Genomic DNA, 13,958 nt, shown 5'->3' on the forward strand with positions numbered 1-13,958 from the left:
AAGATACTGGCTTCAGGCCAGGCGGTCCAGGCCCGGCGGTTCAGGCCCGGCGGTCCAGGCCCGGCGGTCCAGGTCCGGCGGTCCAGGTCCGGCGGTCCAGGCCCGATCCGCAGGTTGTGTGTCAGTATTTGACCCTGCAGTCTACAGCACACAGTCAGGCATCATCCTGGCTGGCTGCAAGCAGGTGCCTTTCTCAGACGTAGATGAGGACAAATGTACGCTGCTGAAAGGCTTTCATTGTTTCTTTACTACTATTAGGCTTTTCTGCCTCTCAACAGGGGCAGCGCTGGCAAACTGGTTCCTGAGTGGGATTTCCGTCAGTTCACTCATTCCCAGTTTATACTGGGACAATGACAGTGGTCTAGTTGAATTACGCATCTGAATCCAGCAGTGTTGAAACATTTGTAACTTGTAAAATAAGTCTTCACTCTTTGGATCCGAGTTGTGAAAATGTTCAGTTCATGGCTCTTATTTTGTAGGAATGCTGCAAGAATCTGTGTAACCCTCCTGTTGTAAGGAGCAGCGCTGCCTACGCTGAGGGTGCAGTCAGGGTGAGACGCCTCTGATGCTGAACTCTTGTGATTGATGTGAGTTTTTATCATCTTGAGCAGCATCAGACCTCAGAGAGTTTTGGTTCTGACAACGCGACCACTACACCACTCATCACCACCGACCAGAAGATGAATGACTGCGTGGCAGACGCCGGTAGAACTGTAACTTATGTGCTCACGGTGTTTTGCCCCGGACTGGCGTGACCTTACTACGCCAAGCCACGAGAATGTTAATTCAGGGAGAATAATCCTACTTGGTAGACACGGAAACTTCCGACTCAGACAGATACGTCTGTTCCTCCTTCCTGTAGTTAGCTGTTTCTCCCCCCCTCCCCCGAGCAGCTGCACAGATGTGAACACCTTGTCAGAGTTTAAGCTTGTGTGTTTTTCTTTGAGGGGTTTGGAGCTGAGTAAAGGTCTGACCGGGACTGCTGCTTCATTCTCTCGGTCTCACAGTTTTTCTGTGGCAGCGTCAGTTCAGCAGAATGTGTGAAACAGATGAAGATCAGCACCCGGGGAAAAAAAGTCTTTCCATTATTTGGCTCTTTTTCGTTTGCGTCCCTGTGCCATGACCTTCACTTATCACATTCAGAGAGTTCAATCACAGAATTCTTAATCTTTTAATCTCACCCCTCCCTCCATCAACCTCTTTTCTCCTTTTTGTAATTACAGGACGTACTTATAGAGATTATGGCCGTGTCATCCACAGATCAGCAGCGCGAGTGCTCTGCTGGACAGATGTATGACCGACACACAGACACGACCGGAGGAGCTCGTCGCTCTGGGGACGGTTGCTGTCTGTCACGATAAGTGCTTTGAATATGGTGACAATGCTTTGCTGCAGGGGTCAAATGGGGTCAGACACCAAGGCAGGTTGAATAAAAGCCAACAGCTTCACCAGATGAATAAAGGTTTCGAGGTGAAATCAGCAGATGAGCAAAACCTAAGATCTGGTGTACGATCTGTTCCACTCGAACACGACATGTGCATATGCAGTGCAGGTCAGAGGTGAATGAAAAAAGGGTCATATTGATTATGAGCAGCTGCAATTACATGTCATTAGCATGTTTTTGTCCAAAGCGATGCACAACAAACAGCACAGTCAGACAGAAGTGAGACCAGCTGATAACGTCAGGAAGCACGGGTGCACAGAGCTCTCTCTCAGTCGTCCATCAGTCCATCCAGAACATGTCGAGCATTTCTCAGGATACGCAGAGAGTGACAGCTTTACCAAACTCACAAGGCTGATTCTCCAACAGTCCATCCAGGAGCTGTCGAAACACTGACTGACTGGCAGAATTCCTGGAGCCACGCTGCTAGCTTGGCTGAGATGAAATTCTAGTTGTAAAGAAAACGGTCTCACCATAACTTTTTTCATGCTCAAAGCTGCGTGCAGACATGTCAGAACCCAAAACCTTGCACAGTTCCTTTTAAATCATGTCAGTGTTGGTCACCGAGTTAAAAATTAGGAGCTGAAATCATGCATCCTTAAACCTTTCCTGGGAAGATCGAGATTAGATATCACACCTCTGCGTGCATTCGTCTTGTGAATCAAACAACAATGAGCTTTTCAAGCGCCAAAAACAGCAGCGCCTCTGCTGAGCTGCCCACAAGTAGAGCCTCTTTTCTAAAATAGCTACAAAAACACAGACATTTCCTGATGGCCAGTGACCAGAGAAGCACTTTGGAAATATCTCACTGGTATTCCTCCAAGATTTATGGGCCACTCATTCTAACTCTGACCACAGTATTCCAGTAGCCCAGGGGACGGAGAGGAGACGAGTTTTTACACGACTATCAACTCACCAGGGCAAAAAGAACACAAACAAATGTCTTGTGTTCACCTGGTGTCAACATCAGTTTCCACAGCGAGAGGTCAGAGGTCAAGAGAAAATCAGTGCTTTCACTGTCGAAGTTGTGTACAAAGAAAATCTGATGTCTCCTAACCCTCCTTCACTCACATCTACACACTTGGGTGGGGAGCGAGTCTGCAAGCATCACCTTCTACTGCTTCAGGACAGGGCAAGACCCCCCCCCCCCCCCCCAAACACCCCAGCACTGCTGATAGTAACCCATCACACATCCTCCTCTAGCATCGAGTCTACCTCCATCACTGCCTCTTGAAGGAAGGACACTTTTTACGACTTTTTCACAGCGTCGACCTGAAATCACATGTTTGTGCATTTGAGGTCAGCGGCCACAGGGGCTGCAGCCATCGTGTTGACACTCAAGCCAGGACTAAAAAAACAGCAGCACATGGAATCAAGGCAGTTGATTTTGACTGACTGTGCCATATTTCCTTCTGTCTGATGCCTGAATTATACTAAGTACAGGTTTGCATAAGAAACAATATCTTGTCATGCAAATCTGAAAGATAGACATCCGTTCCTGAAACCCTGAAATAGAGGAGATGAGTTATATTTGGTTTGCGGTGCTCCAGCATTCAAGCCTTTTGTGTGTTTAGACAGAACGCAGGGCAAATTATAGCTGCACTGATATATGAAGTCAACGCACAATCACAATGTACGAGCTTAATTTAAGCTTAATTAAGAACACGAGAGGAAAATAGGGAGTGACTTGTGCCCGCCTGCTCACACGAAGCCTTCAGGACTGGATCCTGGAATCTTGTTCAGGTTCGGCACCGGCATTTAGGAGTGTTTTGCACGGAACTAGATTCCCCTGAAAGTCAATACATGCCTTGGTAACATTGGCAGACATTCATAGGCTCCGAGGAGGGGAAACCTGCCCCGGCCGACGAGAACACGACATCCAACAGTGTCTACACATGTTTATCAGCATTTATTGACAGATCTCGCTGATCAAAGATGGGGAACTGATTGTTTGGATCGTCTCTCTGTATCTGCCCCTCCCAGCGGTGGTCACCCTCAGCACATGACTTCAAATTTGGGATTGGTTTAATTTGGAACCCACGCACTTCCCATTGCCTCTCATTGCTTATTTTGCCAATAATCCCGACAAGTTCCCAAATTTTACTGACATGCCATAGTCTCCAGTTAAAGTCCACATGAAAAATGGAGTGATGTTTGGGGTTGACTTTGATTAATCCTTCTGTCTCGAACCTTTCATCTTCTTCTCTTCACCCTCTTTTCTTGTCTTGCCCTCACCCACAGAGAGGACAGCTCCGAACAATCAAAGTTCAAGACAGACTCTCTGAGCCCCTCCTAGGATCTACTTAATTCAGATTAAACCCTTCAACCCACACAGCATCAGTGACATAACACCTTCACTCTACCCCCCCCCCCCCCCCCCCATGGCAGCATTACAGACAACTACCACTGTTCCCTCAACCACTACCCCCATCTTGTTTCTTCATCGAGGCCTCGTCATGTCCAGACACTAGAAACATGCCAGGGACCCTGTCACTGTCAATTGCTATAAATGGACGTCAACCAGCAGCGGCGGCTTACTTCAAACACCAGCGTCTCATTAGTAGGTCCAGCGGCAAACAGGCTCTCCGGTTTGTTGAAAGAGCGTTGGTAGTCAAACACAGTCCCACCGAAGTGGAACTTCCCTGGCCAGTCCACCGTCCAGTCGCCGGTCAGGTAGTACTTCCTCTTCAGGTTGCGCACAGCCAGGTAGCTGCTAGAAACCTCCACTTCCTGAATGTGAATGCTGCGCGCACCAGGTGGCACCGTTACCATGGAGTAATACTCTGGATAAAAAAAAAAAAGAGAGGAAAGAAAAGTCAGGTTCCATCAAGCCCACATAATTCTATGTCACGTTTCTATCTTGTGCCCCTGCAACTTTGCTGGAACTGTAGAACTGGAAAACTCTACTTGATTCAATTTTGTCCACGTGTTTTACTGCATATGGAAGAAGTGGAACAGTCCATAGTGAACACAAGTGCTGCCTGGAGCGTGGCCCTGTTTAATGCTCCAGCAGAAGAATTTAGAATATGCTACGAACTCAGATAGAGAGAAGCTCACCGTTAGCTCTGTGCTGAAGGGTGTACTGGCCTTTGAAGAACTTGCAAGTGGAGTTGTCTCCCTTACAGACTCCACAGGCATCCAGCAAGGCTTTGGAACCAAGAATCTGATCACAGCCCACGGTCTACACACACACACACACACACACACACACACACACACACACACACACGGAGGCAGGATAGTTTTAACTTTGTTGAGGTCCTAAATAATTCAGAAAAGACAAAATACTGTGAGAGAGTGAAGCAATCGTCCAGTACAGCAAAGCCGAGTCAAAACTAGTTTAAGTGCTTTTACTAATTTGTGGGTGTCAATGAACGCTGGGATGTGTTTGCTGTGGAAATGCGCAGGACTGCTGTGTTACGAGGCAGAGAGAGCTGGTCACAGCTGTTGAGGTCTCTGTCCACCTGACAGTTTAAGGTTACGTTGTGCTATGAACAAGCACAATAACCTCTTGAAAAAAAAATGATAAAAGCTGCATCGCACCAGAATGACGAGAAGAGCTCATTTTTATCTTTATTCTGCGAAGGAATGCCTAAAATACAAAAACAACACAAACTAGAATTAAATAGCACAATGATGCAGAGACGCTTCGCATCCCTGGCCCTGGTGTACTGGGCTCCCCAAACTGGTCCTGTTCTCATTTTATCATCGTTTTTTGCCATTGTTTTCACGTCTCGAGTTCTGTAACGGTTGACCAACAGCATTGTGCTACACTACAGCCCCCAACTTGGATGGAGCTTAAATTGGACCCCACATGCAAAGAATGCCAGACAACACGGAAGCTTAATTGTAGTATGAATGGAGATGCGAGTGCGTCCGCATGACTGGAACAAGTCTGAGACTTCCTGTGGACGTGGTTAATGGGAAGCCCCGTTTGAGAGGCAGGTTGTTCTGATCACTCACCAAAAACTACAATGCACCATTGATTCTGAAAGCTTTCTCACTGTACCGTCATGTTAAATAAATGATGCCATGCTGAGCCTCACTGGAGAAAATAGTCCAAATGCAAAGTTTCACTGCCCAGATTGAATCAAAGTGAGCCAGGGTACCTCACACACTCCATCGATACAAATGTCTCCTTTGTGGTCGGAGCAGGCGGTGCCGTCTTTGACCTTGCTGGACATGGCGAAAAAGAAGTCAAAGTCCTCCGCAATGCAGTACAGCTTGCAGATGTCTTGATCTGCAGAGAAGGTGCACACACGGATTCACTATCGTCCCTCTGTGACCTGCAAGACTTGAAACAGTAGCTGCTGAAAGCTGAATGGGAAAATATAGGACCTGACGATAAACACACCCGGGTGTATGCATGAGGCGCTGCAGGTTTATTTTGTTGTTCAAATCAGTTATAGACATGTCTCTACAACCATCTTTGATTAAAATAAATGTCTGTGAAGGTGACTTGGCTCAGGGTCCCAGAAGGTAGTTTAGATCCTCTTCCTCTCTACATCACCTCCCATTCATCAGCAGCTTAAACAGGCCTGGGACGGCGGCCAAACACGCTGCTGTCCTTCACTGTGCTCCCTCTCCCTCCGTCTCTCTGTGTCACAAAGCTGGCCCACAGGAACATCTATTCTCTCCTTATTACACAGAGGGACAGTTTCCTGCAGTTTTTTTGGCCCTAATCATTTCAGCAGTTGGCACTGCAAAAAAAAACTTAATAAAAGAGATTTGGACGAGCAGACTACAGTGCAGTGCACAGTAAAGTTCAGCAGAATTCAGGAAAAGCTTGCCCTGACCTGATCTGCAATTATGGGTGTGTTTAAAGCTGCTCTGTTGTGTTTGAAAAATTAGGTTTCTTTTTTGCGCATTATGCACCTGGGATACAGTAAATCCCGGTACGTCTTCATAATCCACATGCGCTGTGTTATTTATAGATAGAAAGTCACTGAATTCCTAAGCATTCTAAAGGAAGGACACAGGAACTTGATCTTGTAAATCAGTTGACAAAAGAGCTTTTTTGAGGGCTTCGTCACTCACGCTCACCTACTTTATAGGAATTCACACAGTTCTTACAGTCCTCACTCAAGGCCTGAACGGATCGCCTTACCATCCACTTTGGTGTAGGGCTTCCACTTGTAGTACCAGCCCCTGAAGGGTTTGCTGTTGTACTCAGCACACTGCTGGGCCCGGAAGTCGACGGCGTTGTGTGGGCACGGCCGGGTGTTACACAGCTGGTTGAGACGACTGGAGCCCGAACAAAATTTACCATTGTTCTGTGGCCTAGATGGACAAGACCAGACAGGGAGGACAGAGAGGAAGGAAGGAAGCAGATAGGTTTGTTTACTCCCAGCGCACTGTTGCCAGTGTGTCAATAACCTTGAGAACATCCCTGTGGTGAGAGAACACTTCGCTCTGATGTGACAGGAGATTCTAGGGAGAAGATGAAACCTTCTGATAAGGGATCAAGACCCTAAAGTGCACTGAGAGACAGCACAGAATTTGCTGCGCGTTCATGCACATAACATGATCCATTTAATTAATTCCACCTGAGGCATAATGCAGTTCTGATGTGCAGGTATGGAGGTATAGCAGAGGTGTCCAGGCAGGAGGGTGTTACACTTGGAACGATAAGTCTGATAAATATTTTCCCCCTGATTCTTACCCCTCACATACAAAGCCTGTCTGGTTTTTATGATGTTAAAGTGGAGATCTTTGGGTTGCAGACACAGCAGTACAAACCTCGTGGGCACTTGGAGAGTCCATCTCTCCATCAAGGCCTCACTCTCAAGTCTGGAGAAAATTTGCATCGTAGTTTTAGCATAATGCTGCTGAGACCGACAAATGCCACTGAACACGTGCCCTCCTTGGTAGCGATAGCGAGCCCTGGTCAGACTTGTGTCCTGGGTGATACACAGCTGTAAATATGGCAGCTTACACCAAGTTAGGAATTAATAAAATTATGATCTAACATCTACATTCAAATAAACACCAAATTTTGTATGTTGGTGGATCAGAGGGTTTGTGGTTTGATCCTTCACCTCCCTATAGGCCGTGCTGAAGTGTCCTTGGTTAAGACCATGATTGCAAACCTCCAGTGGCTCTAAGGAGCATTTTGGCACCTCGCATGGCAGCCTCAGCCATCAGTGTCATGAGGCGACACAATTAAGATAAAAGCACTCCAGAAACACAGTAAATTTACCAAATGTTGTGTTTTAAGTGCTGGGAGGAGGCGATGCACTTTTCCTGCCTTGTCTGATGGAATCAGCCAGAGAAACAATCCAGATAGACGTGAATAATCCTTGTAAAACTACCCCGAGGTGAGACGTGAGGTGTTTTTAAGGTCATCCCTGAGGACCAGTGGATGTTTATGCTGTGCTAGAGGAAATTTCTGCTTATGTTTGTGCCAAACTTGAAGACATTTCCTCAAGACGCTGCCTCGATGTCCTACATGCCTGCGTTCAAATGGAAAACCCCAAAAACACACCACCTCTGACCTCCAGCTGTAACCGGGGCACAAGTATTGTATATATTACTTGTAACCCCATAGGTTCTACTAAAAGTTGGGTTTTTACTGCAGTTACTTATAATACAGCAATATAATATTGCAGTATTGCTTGTTTGACTTCAGGATCCCTATATTTCCTTCAACATGGATCAAGACACAAGTTCTACCATTTTGTCCTGCTCATTATATTCTCCTCCTGCAGTTGCTTCCCTTCCCCCGTCCTCCAGCACGCAACTATTGTCATCCTTTTTTTCCCTGTTAAAACAGTAAAAAAATAATGTGCAGGCCAGGGCTACTCATGTTTTGTGGGAGCAAGCATTAAAGGATGAAGGAAGGTCAGGGAACAAAAGTGTCTACTGCAAAATTTATGCTACACATTAAACGACTAACTCTACAAGATGTGCACTGATAGTCTGCACATCTGTGGATGATCTTAGGAAGGAAATCTCTCTGCCCAGAGGTAGGCACTCCTGTAGAGAGCAGTACATTGGAAATGAATCGTGTGCTAGTTCGGAAAATGTGCTTATTCACTTTATTCCTGCATTGATACCACTCTTATAGTATTTCTGTCTGTTAAACAAGGAGCTGCAGCCAGCAGCAGGTTCGATTAACTTGGCATGGAGGCTGAACAGGCTGGAACATGTAGCCTGGCTCAGTCTGCAGCTACAGAAGCTACAGAGTGGGGTTTTCTTCCTGGAATCTCTACGAATGCCTAATGCCATTATAGCAAAGACAAGACCACTTTTTACATACTTTGAATTTTGTACAGATCAGATAAAATATAGTTGGAAAGCTGTCTGCTGGCTATAGCTTCATATTCATGAGGCAGACATGACAGCGGTTTTTATCTCAGCTAGAGTTCAACACGAAATGTGTTGGGTGAAATGTGAGTTTTATTATTATCTGGTAACAAGCCTGCAACCCAAATTGACTGCGGTGTGAAAAAACACTTCCTATCGGCGGCCGCCACAGACCAACTAATTCACGCTGCTACCTACCCAGGCAGGTCACTGCTTTGCATTACACCTGACTGCCACAACAATAGAGCATCATAGGAGTGAACGAGGAAGTGGTCATCTCCTGGTTCCCCCACCAACAGGAAGTGGTCATCTCCTGGTTCCCCCACCAACAGGAAGTGGTCAACTCCTGGCTCCTCCCCCAGCAGCCAATAGGATCGCTCCATGTGATTGTGGTGATTGAACCAGTAAAACAGCTCTGGTGAACAGAAGTTGATGATCGTCCAGGTTCAGTTCATCAGGATCATCTTCACTAATGAACCCTCTGATGATGCTGGAAGCCTGAATGCTACGGTTAGCAGTGCTAAGCTAACGGTAGCTTATGAAGGAGCTACACCAAAGTCACATGACTTCAAGGTCACCACCTCAAACATGCTGCTTCTTTGTTCAGTGGGATGATGTTTATTATCCATTATGAGTTTTGTGAGGGTATTTCTCGCAACCTAATAGCAACCGTCTGTTTTAAGGCCCATAAATCTTGTTAATTCACAAGTTTGGTATTTACTGATGTATTTTCTGCTGTAGAGCAAAACATCCCAATAACTCAAAATAGCACAGAACTGATTTCAGGCATTTGAGCAAAAACACATTGACTTGGAGGAACCAGAAGTTCGACGATGCTCATTTGTCTGTGGTTCAGTCCTGCATCGCCCTGAAGCACAACATGATCAGTGTAGTGACAAACACACTTGTAGTGCTGACACACAAAAAAAGCTGGTTTGCCACAAGTGTGTTGCCACTTTAAATGATTAAAGTTGCACCCCCCATGTATCATTGCTTGCCCTCATCAAACCAAAAAAAACAGGCCTCAATGTTTAGGATCCACTAGAAGAAAGCTCATGTTGTCTTGCAGGGCATGTTGGAGGCTTTGATTCCAGACCAGAGGAGAGCAACAGAGCTTAATAAGCCGTCGCAGAGATAAAATCAATCGCCACTTGTTGCAGAACAGACGAGCGTCTTGGCAGTTCGTCAACCTTAGGGTGGCATGTCAGCCTTTAAACTTTTTAAACTGCCAGGCATTCCAACACAACCACCGGCAGAGAAAATTGAGTTCAGCTATTAACGATATTTATCAAAGTGGCCTACGCACGCACACACACACGCACACGCACACACACCCGAAAAACCATGCTGATCAAACATGTCTCATAAAAATAATTCACTAACTGTGCAATGAAACTGGTCAGCAAGGGATCTGAAAAAACGCTGAGAAGAGACAGTAAACACCAGGGGGCCGATGCAACCAGAGGCATATGTCTTTTGAATCACCTTCACCAGTGAAACAATTTTGAAAACGTCTGCACGGAATGAATGTCAGCATCCATGGAAGGCAAAAATGCATTTCTCCCCACTGTTTTTTTTCTTCAGCTCTTGACTGCTCATCCCCTCGTTTCAGACCTGGACTCAATCAAACGGCGAGGGAGCTGCCAGGAGTGATGGATCTCCATTCAAGGTTTGTGTGTATAAATCAACTCCATGCCACTCTTCCTCCCCTCGATTGGGAGGAAGAGTGGATTGGGGGTAGTGGGGGGTGTTGGGCTAGGTTTTCATGAGCCTGATCCAATTAAGACTGAGGGGCAGACAATCGCAGCCCATCTGGTAATGTGCTTACAGCAGAGCCCTACACTGTGTCTGTCAGTCAAGGCCTTCTGATCAGAGGGGAGCACTGAAGACCAGCGGTTCACTGTAGAATGGACCTGAATGCAGTTGATGGGTTTTGGAGAAGCTTGCTGTCTGAAGACAGTGACCCTGAGTTTCATAGAATGTCTCCTCCACTTTTTCTCCTTCCTCTTTTCCATGGTCCTCCCTGGCTCATCCAGTAACACCACAACTGTACTTCCAGACCAAGACAGAAACCAGACATGACAATCCTTTGGTTTGTGTTTCGTTCTTTCCTCCTCTGTCTCAACAGTCAAACCCCAACGCAGCCCTTAGGGGTCCTTAAGGATGCTTAAGTGTCCCAGCAAATCTGCCTGGCGACTGGAGCTTGGCTTACAGGTCAGAGGTCGCCATGTCTAGTCTTGTCTTAGAGTCACCTGTTTCCTCTGTGCCGTTCTCACCTTCCACTCTACCTTTCACACATTCTGCTGCTACGCCACAGGCGCAACCCCTTTAAAACCACTTTACAGTTCCACCGGGAGACTCCACCAAACACGGGTCACCCTCACGCCCCATTCCCTTTAAAAGGAGTGTGTGACAAAATGTGCGCCGTCAAAACCAGGTCAAGATTGTGACCCTAATCTTCTAGGCTTGTTGGTGAGGATTAGGTTGACTGTGTTTGATCTGGCAGGTGGTCTACGGGGAATGAAGGGGGGGGGGGGGGGTCATTTTCCACCTTTGAGCAACTCATAGAAGGAAAGGTTTTGCTCTGCCGATCTTAAGACTTAAGAAGTTTGTGCAAAGCAGCAACAAGCAATTTTAAGAATGTTGCTGCTCGTCAGTAAAAGGAGATGAAAATACACAAGACACTGTTGGCTCTATAATTCCACTTGGTTTGTCTCACTGAGATCACGATTATGAGAATAAGATGATAGAACAAGATGAATTTTAGAGTCACGGAGAATTTTCTTCCTTCCTGCAAGAATTCTTTGTGTCTCCAGAATGCAGAAAGAGCCAGCCACATGTATTTAACTTGGGGCTAATGGAGACCGATGGCTCGTAGCAGCAGAACTGTCTAAAAACATCCTATTACATCCTCTCAAGCGTAAGGTCAGTATAATCCATGTCTTCTTTAACAGGCTTTATGCTCACCAGTCCATTACCACTTAAGATTTGAGCCTTAAACAAATAAAAAAAAACTACCACGACGACTACAGCTCCTTGAGGAGCTAAAAAAAACACACCACTTCTCTCATGGTTGCTATTGTGCTAAGACCGTACCAACCGTTACCGACCGTAACCAGTTTAGTTCTAGAACCCTGGTTTAGGAGCCATTTTAGCTCCTAAACCAGGATTCTAGAACTAAACTGGTTACCACTTCCTGTGGCCAAAAATGGGCTACTTTCTAAGAGTTGAGGGAACTATGCAGCCCGAAACACCAGTAGTGCCAGACCAGGCACACCCTTCGTGACATGTATTCCCAGCATTAATATTAGTCAAGGTGCTGATTTGGCCAAAAAAGTCACATGGGGATCATTCAGGGATCTGCTGTTAGCATCAGAGATCTCACCTCGACGGGTCAGCGCTGTCCCAGCAGCGTGAGGAGGAGCTGATCCATGCACATCATTTTTGCGATTGAAGGGCCCAAAATTGTCGTGCTCCTTTATCAATCAGTGCAGCTCAGTGCGCCTTTGCTGCCAATTTGCTGAAGGATTTTTTCCCCCCACAGGACCAAGCGATGGTTCTCGGATTCCAGACAGGGGGAATAACTTGGATATAAACTGTGATTTGTTTGTGTCAGGTATATGGACTCGTATTAATCTCCATAATGCAGGCAAACTGACGTTTTTCACGTGCAAACAGCGAGAAACTTGAGGTTTGAATATGCTGTAAATTCCAGTATTTTGTGACGTGGTTTGAGAACGACATGGTCCAGTCTGAGGGGTGTGGATGACATCCGAGATGAGCAGATCAATTCAGGCTAATCCATCTTGTTGTGCTCAGATTAAGGGTAGAGGGGTCCTGCCCAAATAATCGCTGAGATTAACAGGGACAGTCTCAGACACATGCATTTTCATGAGTCAGCCAGGTGACTCAGGAATACGCAGTAACAGCTGGGGGGTGCCGGGGCAAGCGTATGTTGTGCCGGGGGGTGGAGGGAAAGCAGACGCCCTGTTCAAACATACACTTGTTTTTACGTCCCATCACATTTGCGTCCGATCTGCTAAGCCTTCTCACAGTGAAATCATAACTTGGCAGCATTGAGGTGGATAGCTCCTGCGGTCGCTCCTTCCCCCACGTCCCACTGACCCTGAAACGTAGGGTGTAGCAGCATAAACCTTCTTTATCGCAGCCGCTGCTACAAAGCACTCTTAAGTGCCACAGGAATGATAAACGAACTTGACAGATAACCTGCTTTAAAGGGCTCTGTGGCCCTTTTTGGTCAGCCAGTCATGGTGTATAATGTGTATCATATGAGGGCTGATCAGCCTCAGAAGACGTCTTTGATCCCACACTGGGATTAGGAGATGAGTCGGCCGTGATGGACAGAACAGCCACATCGGGGTTCGTCTGGCTGTTGAGTCAGCAAGGATGAGGCCAGCGGAGTGGACACAGTCCATGTCTCTGAGCGTCAGAGCTTAATGGAGTGTGTCCACTGATGAAAGACAATAACACGAGTGAGACTTTACAGAGGACAAAGCAGCAGTGGCAGTTGAAATACAATCAGTGGAATAAATGGGCAGTTAATTAAATTGTAGTTAATTAAGTTGACATGAAGAGTAGGACAAGAGAAGAGGTGACGATACCAGCTCAAGCACGAGTGAACGTGACTGGGATGTTTCAGAGAAGTGAAATTATTGGGGGGGGGGGGGGGGTATCCTTCAAGTTTGGGAACTGAAACAACTTAGAAGTTGTTGAAATGCCCAATGACCCAATCAGGGCTCCAGTTCAGCAGTGGGTCGTGTTAGTAGGACCTACGTTATGAGTCCAGGTGCTGAAAGGTCAGCTGGTATCGAGGCAGGATCCGTTTTCATCAACTTTCTACAAGTTGTCTGTTCTCTCACGTTATAGTGTCTCCACGTACCTGTTATTCTGTCCTGTGCTGACTGTGTGGGCTCGTGTGTGTTTGACTGACAGCTGTGGATGGTGTGAAACTGAATGTGTTCAGGCCTCTTGGCTAAAAGGTGGGGTTGAAAAATGTCATTACAATGGCACTTGAACTTTCTGCATGCATGTAGGATTGGAAATGACATGCCGTCATAATAGGGCTTAGTGTCTCTAATTCCTGGATGAAAGACATAAATAATAGTTTAGTGTGCAATCCAAACTAATCGTATATCCTCTGTGGTGTCTGGGTTCCATTAGTCATGGCTGGAAACTTTTAGTGGTGTGTGCG

At 46.4% G+C, this 13,958-nt stretch overlaps 1 protein-coding gene across 1 annotated transcript in view; it reads right to left on the minus strand.

The window, feature by feature from the left end:
• adamts18 (ADAM metallopeptidase with thrombospondin type 1 motif, 18) overlaps positions 1-13,958 on the minus strand; it is a 69,652-nt gene that overhangs the window by 17,423 nt on the left and 38,271 nt on the right. The window contains exons 13-16 of the mRNA XM_086196347.1: positions 6,549-6,721; positions 5,551-5,681; positions 4,499-4,622; positions 3,980-4,224 (exon numbers count right to left, since the gene is read on the minus strand). Of these exons, the coding sequence (XP_086052473.1) occupies positions 3,980-4,224; positions 4,499-4,622; positions 5,551-5,681; positions 6,549-6,721 (673 nt within the window). The remainder of the gene's footprint in view (positions 1-3,979; positions 4,225-4,498; positions 4,623-5,550; positions 5,682-6,548; positions 6,722-13,958) is intronic.

The sequence above is a fragment of the Aulostomus chinensis genome, chromosome 2 (genome assembly GCF_037954235.1).
Source record: "Aulostomus chinensis isolate RoL2024-O1b breed Wild chromosome 2, RoL_Achi_v1.0, whole genome shotgun sequence".
In the NCBI taxonomy this organism is placed as follows: Eukaryota; Metazoa; Chordata; class Actinopteri; order Syngnathiformes; family Aulostomidae; genus Aulostomus; species Aulostomus chinensis.